At 44.6% G+C, this 15,305-nt stretch overlaps 2 protein-coding genes and 1 long non-coding RNA gene across 6 annotated transcripts; all 3 read right to left on the bottom strand.

The window, feature by feature from the left end:
• Positions 1–52: 52 nt before the first annotated feature.
• LOC118475651 (multiple RNA-binding domain-containing protein 1-like) lies at positions 53–5,742 on the bottom strand. Of its 2 annotated transcripts, none has more exons than XM_035963902.1 (14): positions 5,224–5,742; positions 5,023–5,137; positions 4,040–4,881; positions 3,788–3,919; positions 3,178–3,258; positions 2,968–3,091; positions 2,485–2,808; positions 2,244–2,308; positions 1,768–1,939; positions 1,433–1,537; positions 1,254–1,355; positions 981–1,154; positions 549–680; positions 53–459 (listed from the first exon to the last, which is right to left on the bottom strand). In XM_035963902.1, the coding sequence occupies exons 1-14, from the start codon at positions 5,334–5,336 to the stop codon at positions 295–297; spliced, it is 2,646 nt and encodes an 881-aa protein (XP_035819795.1). In that variant the 5' UTR covers positions 5,337–5,742; the 3' UTR covers positions 53–294. The 2 variants fall into 2 exon arrangements, with proteins under 2 accessions (XP_035819795.1, XP_035819794.1); XM_035963901.1 differs by having other exon boundaries at positions 1,768–1,954.
• Positions 5,743–7,531: 1,789 nt separating this feature from the next.
• On the bottom strand, positions 7,532–9,854 carry LOC118475654 (uncharacterized). 3 transcript variants are annotated; one of them, XR_004855052.1, is made up of 5 exons: positions 9,672–9,854; positions 9,484–9,586; positions 9,334–9,382; positions 9,099–9,198; positions 7,532–8,964 (listed from the first exon to the last, which is right to left on the bottom strand). It is a non-coding gene; the product is annotated as an uncharacterized lncRNA (long non-coding RNA). The 3 variants fall into 3 exon arrangements; XR_004855053.1 differs by having other exon boundaries at positions 7,532–8,282; positions 8,827–8,964; positions 9,484–9,854; XR_004855051.1 differs by having other exon boundaries at positions 9,484–9,854.
• Positions 9,855–11,799: 1,945 nt separating this feature from the next.
• Positions 11,800–14,014, bottom strand: LOC118475653 (translation initiation factor IF-2-like). The gene is made up of 3 exons (XM_035963906.1): positions 13,587–14,014; positions 12,366–13,391; positions 11,800–12,019 (listed from the first exon to the last, which is right to left on the bottom strand). Exons 1-3 carry the CDS (start codon positions 13,825–13,827, stop codon positions 11,988–11,990), a joined length of 1,299 nt encoding a protein of 432 aa, XP_035819799.1. The 5' UTR covers positions 13,828–14,014; the 3' UTR covers positions 11,800–11,987.
• Positions 14,015–15,305: the final 1,291 nt, after the last annotated feature.

Raw genomic sequence — 15,305 nt, forward strand, 5'->3', positions numbered from 1 at the left:
AGCAATAGAGAGAGAGAGAATATATTAGATTGAGACGTGGTCAGTTCAGTGGTGTATAAAATTTGAGATCGTGCTGTATAAATATGCTTGCTGGAGACCCGACAGGCTGTAGAAATATGCTTGCATTTAGACAGCTCTTGCATTAAGATGTGAGATTCTTTTCAGCATTTCTTTTCCTCAGCTCTAAAACAGCACACAAACATTAAACAACCTAAGATAACCCATTTCCCCCCCTAACGAACTGGTACTATTGCATAACATTGGTCAAAAATTTCAGGTGCTCGCTCAAGATAATCACTCTGCTATTCTTGAAACTTTAACGGAGCCTTCGTCCACGAGAATGCTCCGTTTCCTCTTACTGGACAAGCTCTGGAAACCGCTGCTTTCGTCCACAAACTGTGCGGCAGTTCTCTCCCGCAGTTCTTCGAGAGTCTCTCCTTCCTTTGCTCGCTCAATCACCTGGAGCGGAGCCAGGAAGTTCGATTTATAATTTGTTACGACGTACTAAAGTAGATTGCAAGCTCGAGGAAGACATGTTGATCACTTACCAGGTGTCGACCATAGAGATGAGTGCTTGCGAGGGCTTGTAGAGCGTTCTGGGCCTCTTGTTTTGTGACGTATTCCACAAACGCAAAACCTCTGTGGCTACCAAACTTCATAGGCAACCTGAGGCTTTTGATCTACAAATTTCAATTTTAATGAATTCAAATCATAAGATTCCTGGGGGGAAAGAGTAAAATTACTTATCAACTTGAAACTAATGTAATCCCTCCGTTCTTTTTTATTTGTCGCGTTTTAGTTCAAAAATGAACTAGCGGACGACAAATATTCGGGAACGGAGGTAGTACTCTTTTTTTCCTGATCAATGAGAACTGAAAAGACGGACTTGGCTAATATTGAACAAAATGTAACCTCATTAACTACCATTGGTCCCAAGTTAGGACTTGCGCTAAATTCAGATGAAAAGAGAGAACACTGACCTGGCCAAACGGACTAAATAACTGCCTCAAGTCCTTCTCAGTTGCTTCAAATGCTACATTTCGCACGAGCAGTTTTGTTGAACTTTTATCCTTGCCATTCTTCTTTGCCGCTTGACCATCTTTCTTCACATGACACAGTTGCAAGATCAAAGCATGTCCATCCAGAACCGTTCCCTATGAACCAAAGAAACATTTAGCATGCTGCACATCTATATGAGCATCTAAGGGAAAGAGGCGAAAAAAGGAAAACAAAAGAGGAGGGATGGGTGTTACCTGTAGATCCTTGCACACACCGGTAGCAGTTTCAACAGAGTCAAACTCAACAAAACCAAATCCCATTGAAACATTCTTGCCCTTCTTAACATGCTTCTTCACCTAAAGACAGACAAAGAAAATGGATAAAACAGTATGCTCCTGATATACATAGTAAGAGCACATACAATAATCCATACCGTTGCACTTTTAAGACTGCCACTCTTTAGCTTTGTACTGAAATGCTGCTTCAATGATTCATCTGTTGTCTTGAAATTTAAGTTCTTGACAAACACAGATCGTGACTGCAATGAATGATGGTACCTTTTAAGAATAGAAATTGGTTCCAATGCGAAGCAACTAGATAATTTTAAGCAATCTTGGAATGCTGCAATTCACATGCAAAAATAGGTGCATACTTGGGAACACAAGTTTTTGTCATATGAAACCCTACCATATGCGTGTAGTAAAGAGATATGAGGGCCAAGCATACAAATAAAAATGATATTCATGCAATTAAGTTGAAGCTTCAAACCTCCACTCTATCTGGATCAATCTCTTCAGCGCTTACTCCTTCTACAGTTTGATCTATATTAGCTTTAGTAAGAATACGCTCGCCAACTTCGTTTTTTACTTCCTCATCCACCGGTGCTGAGGTAGGAGACAATATGTTTTCAGGTGCCCACTCCAAATACAGAGGAGTATCCCTGCACCACAAGAGACTAAGATACAGACATGCATCTGTGAAAATAAAAAATCAAGCTAGCAAGCGACCAAATAACATGATATAACCATAAGAAAGAACCAAATAATCACAGCAACTTATCTTAAGCTCAATTAAGTAGTTGATAAAATTATATAAATAACTGTAGATACACCAACTGCCAAAAGAATCGGAGCTGGTATATCTTCATAGAGGGAAAAAGGATAAATCACTTGCAAATGCAAAAGTTTGTGAGCTGTGATAGTCACTGAAATAAATAAAAAACTAAATATATTGCAGGAACTTACTTATATCGTGTATATAGTAGTTTTTTGAATGCGTATTGGGCTTCAGTTGCTTCAACAAAGACTACCTGACACACAAAAAATGTAATTCAAGATAAATAAGCTCAAGTGGCAATATTTGTGCAATTTAGACACTCAAGATGGCAAGTGACAGAAGTTTAAAAAAAGTCAAGTGCAGTAAAAACATAAGTTGCTGCAATATATAAAAACAGCTGGATAACACAAGTGGAATATACTAACATACCAAGGCAAACACTCTCGTTGGAGGTAGAATGATTTTATCCAAACTACCATGTTTCTGAAACAGTGTCGCGAGTTCTTCCTCAGTAGAATTAAATGGCAAGTTCTTTACTAATATCACATAATTGCTTCTTTTGAACTTCTCATTTCGTTTAGAAGCATGTTCTTCCAATGCAGCAACATTAACTCCAGACCTTGATAGAAATTTCTTAGTCTCTGCAATGACGTGTGTCTCACCAAGAGCAATACGAACAGCAAGATCATCTGCTTCTCTATCGAGTAACTCACTCTTACTGATACCATTCTTCCTTGCAATGTTTTCAACAACCTAAACGAAAAAGCAGAGCCCAATCATTAGACATGCTTGACAAGATCATGTGGGCCAGTATCTATCTACATTATCTCAGAAACAACATATCAGAGGAGTATTGAGTTGACACTGAACAGACAAAAAACAGTTGATGTCAAATATGTGAGAGAACCATACAGTATCTTGACGCATATAAAAGCTGTTCCATGCTCTTGTATCCCCACTGATCTCAGAAGCTTTCTTTTGTTCCAACCTTTTCTGCTTGAGACTTACTTTCTCCACAGCAGTTTCATGAAAAGACCTTGACAATTCAATAGCAAATCAGTATAAACTACAGGTGTAACTAATTTAAGAAGTAAGAATACAAACGGAACTCTACTTTCTTACTCCAACTTATTTAGCGGTTTAGCAGCCTTAACACGTAACACTCGTCCCTGAAAGCTTGAGTTATCTAGTTCATCAAGTGCCCTGCCAAAAATAACAGTTCATCATTAGAGGTATATAATGGTCAATGTACCTTTAAGCAAGCAACGCAACACAAGCATGGATAGTAAAACATGTCTCAGACAAACTTCTAGCTCACATATTGATGAATGTTCAGTAACTAGGAAGTGTATGAAACTTGCACGTGTAGTCTTAAAAAGGATACGTCCTAGATTCGACTGTGTCCTAAAGATCACAAAAGTGCATTTCTTTGGTGTGATACTGTGATTGTGTCTCAAATTATGATTAATACATTCATTATTGAATTGGACAAGTTTGAGACATCGATCAGCTTTGCCCTCAAATCTTTAATATCTTCTTAGTAATTATGTAGGGACAAGTATGAACTACGTGCAGGATAATAAAAAGCAAAATAAATTTGAGCCAAGTAAGGTGAATTGTCTTAAATAAATAAGAATATCCAAAGGAAGATTGACACGTTGCAAGAAAGCTCCCTGTCGCGAGTCCTAGCTCCTAAAGTTCACAAGTATACATTGCAATTTTTAATCTGTACCTGACTGCTGAGTCCGGAAGGCTAAAAAGCACATAGCCTCTACCAGTTGAGATCTTTGTGGCTTTATTGACAACAATATGTGCCTGTTCCACATCACCATATTGGCGGCACAGCTCCACTAAATCATCTTCGCTGAGAAAATAAGCAACAAGATCCTTTTAAAAAAAAACTATGCAGCTGTGTCATGAATATACACAACACACAAAACAATGATTCAAGGTAACATGAGCAGACAAGGGCATGTCCACATACCTGGTTGCATATGGAAGGTTGCAGATATATAGACGACCAGTCTCCAGGGCCAACTTCTTTTCATCAGTAATTGGAGCACCGTTTTCATCTGCCCTTTCTTGATCTTCATGAATTTCAGTTCCTCTTGGTCTGCCATCAAGATCTTCACTCTCTTTGTTGTCAAGATCCTCCGGCTCTTGCAAGTCAGTATTCTCCACAAGAGTGTCCTTGTCCACAATGTTTCTCTTGTCAGGATCGCCCTTAGTATCTGCCAACTGGTTATCTGAATCTTGTGATTCATCTGACGAGTCTTCATCATCAGTGGTGGTATTTGACTGGTGAGCAGAACCTTCGTCATCAGATTCAGAATCTGACCAATTTTTCTTGACTTTACTCTTGAAGAAATCTGCATCAGTCATATTCTTGTCTTGTTTATTCTCTGTCTTTAGCTGCTCCGAAGCATTTTCGGAAGACAAATCATTTGCCACTTTCTCATCAGAAGTGTCTTCAGAAGATGAATCGTTCTCAGAGGTCAGAACATTTTTTAGAGGTCCCTTAGATTCTTTAGCGGCTACTACACTATCTTTTGCAGCAGTGTCAAGAGTAGCAGCTGTATCATTTGCCCACATCTTGGCTTTAGAACGGGGCTGCATAGCTTCAAGGAACTCTAGAAACTTGGGATCATTAGCTACACTGCCTTTAGAACCACTAGCATGAGCCGATGTTCCTTGTGCGTTGGAACCTTTAGGTGGTGCATCAACAGCTCCAGCATTATTCTTGTCTTTACTACCATATTCAGACTTCTTTAAAGAATGGCGGCTCCAAGGGCGAGGAGCATCAGGGTCACCAATTTTTCGGGCAACCTGCCAAATACCATGAAGACAGATGTAAGGTACAGATATTCCTAATCCAAACTCATCACTGTCCCATTCAATCTAGTGCAGACAATTCACCAAACTGATACCACGGCACCAAGGAGAAAAAATGTTGAAAACAATTAATACCTCGCAGGTGATCTTACAAGTGTCGATGTATGTATTGTTGAAATACTTGAGTGCCTCATCTGCCTCTTCATTGGTTCTGTAACCAATGAATGCAAACTGCCGACTCTTGCCATCCCTGACCAAAAGCAAAAGCTCAATTACATGCAGATTCTTTGCACTGAAAAATACAAAGGTGAGTAAGAGATTGCTCAGCTTGCTTACTTTGTTCGGATGACCTTGGCGTCGGTGACCTCGCCCTTCCGCGAGAACACATCCCGCAGCCGCCTCTCGTCGGCGCCCTTGGGCAGGTTCTTCACGCACAGCCGCGACGACATGCGCGCTAGCGTTGCTCACCGCCAGGAAACGGCAAGATAGATGGATCTCAGCCAACGTCTCTCAGATTCAGACGTAGGAAGAGGCTGGATGGCTGGCTGCCTTCCCGCGTCCTGTCGCCGGCAACAGGTCGCCGATTCGCAAAGCAGTTGTGGCGGCGCCGCGACGGACCGACGGGGGATGGACGTGGAGTGTCCGAGCGGGGCGGTCAGCGACGACGCAGCTGAGCGGGCGGGTGAGCGGCGCAACCGAACGGGCAGGCGAGCAGTGCGGCCGAGTGTGGCGGCGCCAGGCGGCGGTGGGAGTCGCGAGAGAAAGAGAGCGAGCGAGAAGGAGCCACGGCTCTGTTGGACTGAACTGTGAATTGGGCCAGAAATTACTCGGGTCCATTCTATCTCCTCATTTGGCGAGCAGACATTTTCTCTAAAAAAACGTATAAGCATTTGATGGGTCAGACCCAGATTCACCAGATCTTCAGATCGCTTTGGAAAAACAAGTGTCAACCAAAGCATAAGGTCTTTTTTTGGGCTTTGGCTAAAAAACAGACTCAATACAAGAGATATGCTGAAAAGGAAGAATATGAACCTCGAGTCCTACACTTGTGAGAACTGCATCTGGCAAAAGGAAGAAACTCTTTACCATCTTTTCCTCAAGTGTAACTTTGCAAAGGCTTGTTGGACTTCTATTGGTTTGACGTCTCCCAGAATTGATAATCCTGAGGCCGCTGCAGTAAACCTAATGCAACAACTCAATGTTTCATTCTCTATGGAAATTGTCATTCTCATGAACTGGAGCATTTGGAAAACTCGTAATGCATGTCTTTTTCAGAATAAAGCCCCGACTGTGCAACATTGCCAAAATGAGTTTGCAAGGGAACTTCATCTTGTCATGCTGAGGGCTAAAGGTCGTTTTGATTCGACAATTCCTGCATGGCTTCAGCTTTGGCAGCAGACCTCGTATCTTTTCCTTTTCCCTTTGTAGTTAGGTTGTTTTATCCTTTGTAATCTTCTTTTCTGTCTGCTTCTAACTCTGTTATTTTAAAGTTTTAATAAAATTTTCAGTAGGGGCTCGCCCCTCTTGTCTTATCAAAAAAACTCTTAGTAATAATTTAGTTATTAGTTACTTTTAGTAAGTTAGTTATCTATTGGTTAGCTAGCTAACTTTATTAGTAATTTTTAGTCAACTAATTATTAGCTCTAGTGCATTCAAACAACTATTTAGATTGGAGACCTCCCTAACAATAATTTAGATCCAAAAAACAGATCAAACTCCAACATTTCCCTAAAGTATATATAAAAACACGTTCAATAAGAGATAGAAACCTTTGTGAAGATAGAGAGAACGCTAGAAATGCTAGCCATCTATTGGCCCATGCACGCACGTGCTGAACTGTTCTGTTCCTTACGCAAAAATCGTGGGTTTGAGGCGTCGACAATTGGACTAATATTTGTGCGAAGGAGCTCTTGTTTTGGGAGTCACCAAAAAAATAGGAGCATTTATTAGGATCTACTGGATATGGTTTTTCATGCTATTATCTAAAAATAAATAAAAGTATTGATTAGAGCATCTCCAACAACGTGATCTATAAAAATACCTTATAATTTAAAAATAAGTAAATTTTATAGAATTTAGGGCACCAACAAAACACTCTGCTCCAACAGTAAAGCCCCAAATCTAGATTATAGGGCAGTCCACTACGGTGTAGTATATTTAAGGCACTTGAGAGGGTGCCCTATAGTTTTTTGACAAAATTTGTTGAATTGAGGCACTATTAGAGTGGTTTTTCCTGTGTAGAGCCCTATATTTCGATTTGAGGCATTAGTTTGAGGCATTGTTGGAGATAGTCAAAGAAAAAGGACTAAAAGTCTACAATACGTGCTAAGAAAAAGGACTAAAAGCCACGCACTCCATCTCAACTTGTCCTCAGATTAAACATACGGTTAGTGTCGATGGATGCCATCTTGATCAGTTAGAACAAAATCCCACAGCTTAGACACCAGAGAGTAAAGATTTCCGGAGAATGCATGAGCATCACGTTAGCATATTTGACTTAAAATAATTGAGCGAAAAAAAGAGGTGAAAGTGAAAGCGAAACATGCCAGACAGCAGTCTGAGTAAGAGCCTTTATATCACATATGTCAAGGAATGACCTCTAGTTTCAACTTTGCACAGTACTAGAAAAGAGGCGCCCTATCGGGCGCTTGACCAGAGACAAATAAACAAGATCACGTGAAACATTACCGCCGTCCACGAACAAGGTTTTGGTTTCCACTTGCAACCGTTTGTGGTGACTATTCCCGTGGACAGCATGTGTGCTTTGCACAAGCACTGAGCTCGACCATTGGATCAAGCACATTACCGGGCAAAGTGCAAAACAGCAACATAACCGCCTTAAAATTTGCAACATATATGCTTTAAAGAACAGGAGGAAGTTGTACAGACATGAACTAAGAACTAACAACCATAATAATTAAGTTTTGTTTACACAATCTCTTCAAACACAACTGGCATGCAGAAGAACAACCCTATAGTGCATTTAGATGAGTAACATATGACTTTAAATGAAAAAGTGCTGCCATGTGTCTCGAGGACATGCTTGTAAGATACAGCTTCTATTGACCTAATTGCTACCTGGCCTGCATAGACTGAGATGCCCTATCTAGAATTGATGACTACAGAGAAGGCTAAGAATAACATATAATCATGAAAGTTGGGGTCACATTTTCTGGAGGTACTTTCCGTTGCAGTGGTGCTGATGTGGTGGCAACTGGATTAAAAAAAAATCTAGTCTGGTCACATGAAGTCGAGAATTAGTAGTTTTAGGGCAGTAAGATCAATTTAAAGAAGCAAATATACTCACCTGCACTTTGTAGTTTGTACAAGATGCCAAGAGATACTCACCTTCCTTGCGATGATTTATTCCTGGCAGATTTTATCTTCTCTATAGCCTGCATGAGAAGCACAGATGATAAGTGATTGGAGAACTGAACAATAGCAACCAAAAGAAAAGCACATACCTTTGTCACCCGATCCTTCCATGTAATAAGTCTATATTTTTAATAAATAGTTGGCAGTTTTCCTATATACTTAGATTCGTGTCAGGTCTAAATATACAGTAGGTATGTATAGTCCCATGTAACAACATATTTTCACATTTCTCTAGATGGTAGTGTTGTCAAGAACATATCTGAAGCTGGCAACATATGTCTAAAATAAAGTAGCAGATGCCAGATGCTTACTCCTGAAGAGATGGTGATCTAGACTTCCACAGGCATAGGTATAGTGGGTACTAAATCGCCAAAAAGAAACATAGCTAAATATACTAAATATACGAACAAGCATGGTTGTAGCCTGTAGTCCAGTCATAAGCTGAAGATGGTCAGACACAACTGACAAGCAAAACTAATCCTATGCGGGCGTGAAAATGCAGCATGTAAGCAGCAAATCAAAATGACTGAAATCTAGCAAGTAGTGCAGCGAGGATTTTTTCACCATCACAGAGCACGTTGCAGACCTCTTCTTGATCACATTCAGCACGAGCAGCAAGATGGCAATGTTCTGCGCCATCTTCAATCTAGCACCTTGTTCTCGGCCTTGGGGTCAACAGCACCGGCCTTGGGGTCAGTACACCTTAAAATGGGCACCAATATTTAAGTTATTCACATATAAATTTCATTAAGTTGTGCACACTACACCAAGTTGTGAATGCAGTCACATGGAAATTACTATAAAATATTCACAGAAGCAAGACATTCACAAATTACCAAAGTAATGAGGAGCTGCATGCCTTAGGTATCCACGGAGGCCTTCTCGACAGTCAGTTCACGGACGACATCGATATCAACAACTCTATTACAACGGTGTCTAGTGGTAGGGAAGAGCAATGAGGGCCAAAACAAAAAAAGGGAGCTGGCGATATCTCGGATCCAGGTCTACAAAATACAAACAAGAGACAGAGAGGATGAGGAATCAACTAATAAAGGGGAGGAAGGCACTTACCCCTGGCCTTGTACAGAGGAGGCCAGCGCCAACGTCAATGATGCTTGAGCTGAGCAGATATAATTCAAATAAGATAGACCATTGCAAGTTATCAAATTGCTATATTCAGTGCAGTGTAAGCGTTTGTTGGTGATTTGTGCAGAGTTTTACCAGTGCCGACGAACAATGACCACTGTTCACAGTTGTCCCCTCTTGGTTTTGCATCCTCATCGAGATTGATGCCTGAGAGCAAGACTTTCTGATTTCCAAGATCCTTCTCAACCAAACCAACATTGTCATTCTAGGAAGTAGGAACCCACTAACAGCTACTTTGATTGCACAAAAATAAGTATGCAGACCTGATTTTATTCAATGCCTACACTATATATGTAGAACCAAACATCTCAATTCCATAGTATCTGTTCTACAAAGGCAAAAAATATAGGAAAATGCAAACATGAAAACATAATGAGTTTGAACAAAAAAATGTATTAGTTGCAATCCGATTGAGTAAAATGAAAACAGGAACATGATTTTGTAACAAAAAAATAGGACATAAATTTTAAAAGGGAACAGTTGAAAGCACCATTTCTGATATTGCAAGTGTACTTGATCACCGGAAAAGAAATAGGGCCAACGCGCCAAATACTTCTTTTATGGTGGATTAAATAGAGGCCACATATGCTTCTTGGTTGTTACAATCACATAGAGATGCATCAACAGAAACAGGTAGGTAGTAGCACGAGATGCGGACTACGCTAGAGATGCACGAGCAAAACCACGAGCAATCCCTCGCATCCCCATATTATTCCAGTGGTTACTTAAACCTATGGTAAATGGAAATTGCCTTATCTGCTGATCCAGTTACAAAGAGTTGATCCCGTGGAACAAACTTCAAAGTGGTTATCTGTGTAATGGAAGTTACAATGTTACAGCTTGCAGCAAACTACAACAAAATTCAAAATCACATGAGGAAATACCTTCTTTGAGTGACCAGTAAGCGTGCACAAGATTTGACCAGATGACCGATCAAAGATTACTGCATTTGTATCGATACCCCCAGTTGCAACATCCTGTGAATCCACAAGGTAGCTGGATAAATAGAATGAAATTCCAGATCAACTCAATTACATTAAAGTTAAAAAATAAGGTTCCCATTAAAGGTACAGGTACATAAATAATCTTGATGAACTGATGACAACTGAAAACTTGTGAATATAATTTGGTATAACTCAATATTTTCTGAGAAGGCTCTTGCATCAAGAACAAACACTGGTTTTCCTGTTCAGACATATACATCATCCAGGCATATTACACTTGAAACACTTGGCATAAAGTAATGGGACACAAATCATCCGTAATCGCTTAAAGCTAAATATGCCAGCTAAGACAAGGATTTTGTAGCATTTAAACAGCCATGTGTGGGATGCTAATTTCCATAATTAAAATGCATCACTGCCAGTTATAAGCGATAATTTTTGTGCCATTACAGCAAATGGATATACAATATCCAAACAACACATAGTAACAAACTAACCTTTGAAGGATGAACATCCATGGACAAAATGCCTGGTTTGTTTGTCTTATGAAGAGGATGGCTGGAGATTTGAGTGTATCTCTCGAGACAGATGCATCAATAGAAACAGGAAGGTAGAAGCACGAGATGCGGACTACGCTAGAGATGCAGGAGCAAAACCACGAGCAATCCCTCGCACACCCCACTGTCGGCTCTGTGCATTATATGAATATCTGGTTGCATTATTTGAACATCTGTGAAACTTGCATGTTGCAAACGCAGAACATACCACCATTTCACATACTAAAGGGGAAAAGTTACAATGACAGTAGGAGGAGGAGGAAGAGGGAGATGGAGAGGACTTGCCTAGCTGAAGTGGAAGATTCACGCGGCAAACGCGAGTAGGACGACGGGGAAGAGGAGGGTGAGCCTGGTGGCGACCAAAACCTCCTGGATGTTGTCGAGGAGGCGGCTGAGCGGGACACAGGGGACCATGTGGAGGAGCGCGAGGTATGACTTCCTGCAGAGCAAGGAGGAGGTCATGTTGGGGTAGCGCGGTGGGCGAGGCGGCGGCCAGACATCTCCTTGCCAGCGACGTTGGCGGAAGAGGCGGAGGTAGATTCGAGGAGGACAGCGGCGGCGAAGTCCATGTGGATGCAGCATCTCTGTTCCTCTGCGCGAACAGCGGTGCCGCCCTAGTAAGAAAGCGGTGGGCCGAGGCGACGAGTCGGAGGCGGTGGAGGGGCTCGTGACCGTCGTTGTGGCGGAGGTTGTTGAGAGGCTCGTCACGGCGGTGAAGCAAGTCAAGGGCTTCGAAGCAGGCGGAGGCGGCGGCAAGAAGCTAGGGTTTGTGCTCGGGGGACGGCGACGGGGCGCCAACCGAACCTGATTGGGGTTCGGGCGAGGACGGCGGGTTGAATCGCGAAAAGACGAAGGGCCTTTCTGCAAAACAACGACCGCAAAACGCGGGGAGAGCTCGAAATGGCTTCAGGTTTTAAGGAACCTGATTGGTCTTACAAAATTCAAAACAATACTAGTGAAGAAGAGCTAGTTACAAAATCTGGAGTGACGTGGCCTAGAAGCAAGAGGAATGATACCCCCCCAAATGAACTGGGACGGGGTCTACAGTCTGTTCTGCATATCTACGTATCTTCCATCCTCACATAAGATCAAACTTGCACTCCTCGTAGCCTGCAGAGATGAAACAAGGAATAGTACGGTTAACTCGAGGAAAATGCAGTAGGGTTCGATTTATCACGCAAGTAGCAAGAACACGAAGGCATTTTTAGGGGATAAACAGAAGGTAAGATGCCAGCTTGAGCGAAGTCATTTAAAGGAAACAATTCGATTCCTTGAAAACCTAGAATGTGTGGTTAGGAGTGCTAAACAAGAATGAAGAAATCGTGGTATTGTAGGCAAGTACCGAAGTTCAGTTCAGTCAGAGCCTCGGAGCAATGCACCAGTTTAGTCAGAAGCAGAGTAGTCTACAATCTACAACATTGAAAGAATGAAGGTAAAGGAGCTGCTGCTGAATTACTTGGGTCTCTGGTGACGATGGTGGCGGTGCCGCCAAAGTCGCAGGTGCCGCCGGTCGCCTTGGCCTGCTGCCAGTAGCTGTTGAACGCGAAGGAGGCGTGCGCGAGCACGGTGTTGGGGCGGTAGCACGAGCCGCTGGGCAGGATGGAGTCGCACCCGGCGCCGGCGCCGCACGCGTAGTCCATGGCCTCCTGGATGATGGGGTCCGGCACCGTGGGCTTGGCCACGCACCACAACGTCTGCCCCGCGCCCGGCGGCAGCGGCGGCGCCAGCGGAGGTGGGTATATGATCGGCGGCTGGAACGGACCGCCGTCGGAACCCGAGCCGCCGCCTCCTAAGCCGGAGCCGGGATCAGGGCCGGATCCTGGTGGGCTCGGCACCACGACGATGGGGCTCGGCGGCACCGATCCGAATGGTATGCCCCCCGGACCGACCTGTGGCGGCGAGTTCGGCGTCGTGGATGCCGGTGGGCCTTCCTGGCCTTGATCTCCACCACCTCCACCCTGGCCTTGACTACCTCCCTGGCCTTGACCTCCGCCCTGGCCTTGATCTCCACCCTGGCTTTGACCTCCGCCCTGGCCTTGATCTCCACCCCCTCCGCCCTGTCCTTGATCTCCACCCTGGCTTTGACCTCCGCCCTGGCCTTGATCTCCACCGCCTCCCTGTCCTTGATCTCCACCCTGGCCTTGACCGCCACCCTGGCCTCCACCCGAGGCGCCATTCTCCGGCGCCGGCGGGCTGGGCTCGAAGGACGGCGGCACGGGGGTGATCGGCGGCAGCTGTGGCGCCTGGCCCGGGAACGAAGGCGTGAAGGGCTTGAACGGCGGCGTCGTGGCCGACGGCGCGTCCGGTGGGTTGACGCAGAACGGCGAGTTGATGTCGCTCGCGGCTTCCTCGTCGCCGGCGGTCGGAATGCGGCGCGCTGGCTCCACCGTCCGGATGAAGTTGAGCTTGAACAGCGCGTTGAGCAGCGGGCTGCTGCTGCTGCTGCTCAGTCGCCTCGCCGTCGCCGCCATGGCCCTCGCTTCTGCTTCATTCAAGCACGAGCAAAAACCCTCGCTTAGCTTCGCTATTACTTATTAGCTAGTGCTACAGCATTATTGTGACGAGGAGGATCGTATTCGCATCGGCATCGATAGCTGCATCCGTATGATTCGCTGTTGGTTCGTGCGTGTGAGACTAATTAATGTGAGATTGTGAGTGCAGTGCAGTACGTACTTACCGCACCGAGTGGCGCAAAGCAGGAGCAGCAGCAGCGACGCCACCGCGAGCCCGGCACTGACGAGAGGCACTCTGTCCTTGGGCGCCATGGCTGCCCCCGGCTGTCGTCCTCCCTGTGCGGCTGTGCACTGCAGAAGCAGGCAGCTAGCAGTGGGGCGGGCCATTATATGCATGGCTAGCTTTCGCGAGGTTAAAGGAGCGCAGCTGCTGGAACAGCGGTGTGGATCGGCCATGCATGCCATGGATCTCCAAAGCACGCGCCGGGGAAACTACGGAAAGCCGGGCGGACGCAGCGGAAAGAGGCAAAAGGGATGGATCGGCCGCGGTGGTGGTGTCGGACGATGTTCATCGGTCGCCCATGCATGCATGTAATTGCAAAGGCACGTACGTCGGGGCTGCCGCGACGGCTGCTGCATGCAGTGCAGTGCAGTGGCCATGGTCCATGGACATGGGCGTAGGGAGGGGAGTGACGACTGACGACGATGTGTCGCCTTTATTTTAGCTTGTTGTATAGTCTTGGTATCTATGCTTGCTTGCCGCTAGGGAAAATGCTAGTACGTCGGTCAGGCCGGTCTGTCGCTGGACGGGGAACGTGCGCCGTGCCAGCTGAATCTTGAGCTTGCTTTGTGCTCAAGGAAGAGACGACGCTCCTACTGCTGTGGAGTGTCACTAGCTAGTGGCTGCTGTGTTCCGGCCGGGCTTCTTGCATCGAGAAGCTTTTGTGTCTTCGTCGGCTGACGAGCTTAGGCTGACCGAGGTCGGGACTCGGCCGGATAGAAGGGTTATTATGCCTTTCTTGACGGGGGGCCCTGAAACCTTTCTGAATCGGAGCTGGGGGGAAGCAGGACAGCTGGTTTTTTATGAGTAGAATGCATAAGTCTTTTAACTTGGAAAAACGGGTAAATGGATCCTTAATGGAGTGTTTGGTTTGAGTAATGATGTAGTCCATCATCTTCTCACTCCTCACTTTTTTGTTCGGTTTGTGGAATGGAGTGAGTTAATCCATCACCACCTCATTCCTCATAGTTATTTGTTTAGTACTAATATGTGGAATGGAGTCATCCCACCAAATTTGAGGAATGAACTCATGATGCAGCACTTCATTTTGGATAGAGTGATTCATCAAACCAAACACCTCATAACTTACTTGACTCATACAAAATCACCAAGCTTCACCGGACTCGTGTCGGACCGGGCCAGACGTTCTGTTTGAACATCACTATTCGCCCACCACGTCGATCAACGCCCTCACCCGCTGTCACCGCGCGATCAAGTCAGGACGGTGTGGGCGCGCGTACCATGGACTGCACCGTACAATGACGACGACGACCGTGTGCCTGCGAACAACATGCGACTATACAATCTATATATAGATAATGAGAAATGATCAATGAATGAACAAATGACGTAGGTCTCGCACGTCTACAACACGCGAGATAGCATTGGCTCTTTTTGCTAAACTTTAGTGACTAAAATATCGAACAGAATGACTAAAAGCCCCCCTAAAGTGTAGTCCTTTAGTCGAGGGGTGACTAAAAGGGAAGTGACATTTTTTACTGCATGTAGTGACAAACTGATGTACATCACATTCGATTAAAGCACAAATAATAGAGATCGAGCATATATACATGACAAACTGCTGGTATATACGTTCGTTTTCGCCGACTAATAAAAATCGTGAGTAGACCAATATACATATGCTCCCTACATACGTGCACTA

Source organism: Zea mays, unplaced genomic scaffold (genome assembly GCF_902167145.1).
Source record: "Zea mays cultivar B73 unplaced genomic scaffold, Zm-B73-REFERENCE-NAM-5.0 scaffold_539, whole genome shotgun sequence".
NCBI lineage: Eukaryota > Viridiplantae > Streptophyta > Magnoliopsida > Poales > Poaceae > Zea > Zea mays.

Coding starts and splice junctions, on each gene's coding strand:
- LOC118475651 (XM_035963901.1), bottom strand. CDS start 5,336: ATGTCGTCGCGGCTGTGCGTGAAGAACCTGCCCAAGGGCGCCGACGAG. Junction 4,882..5,022: donor CTTGTAAGATCACCTGCGAG/GTATTAATTGTT, acceptor GGTATTTGGCAG/GTTGCCCGAAAAATTGGTGA. Junction 3,920..4,039: donor AACCTTCCATATGCAACCAG/GTATGTGGACAT, acceptor TTATTTTCTCAG/CGAAGATGATTTAGTGGAGC.
- LOC118475653 (XM_035963906.1), bottom strand. CDS start 13,827: ATGGCATGCATGGCCGATCCACACCGCTGTTCCAGCAGCTGCGCTCCT. Junction 13,392..13,586: donor GCTTTGCGCCACTCGGTGCG/GTAAGTACGTAC, acceptor TGAATGAAGCAG/AAGCGAGGGCCATGGCGGCG. Junction 12,020..12,365: donor CATCGTCACCAGAGACCCAA/GTAATTCAGCAG, acceptor TCATCTCTGCAG/GCTACGAGGAGTGCAAGTTT.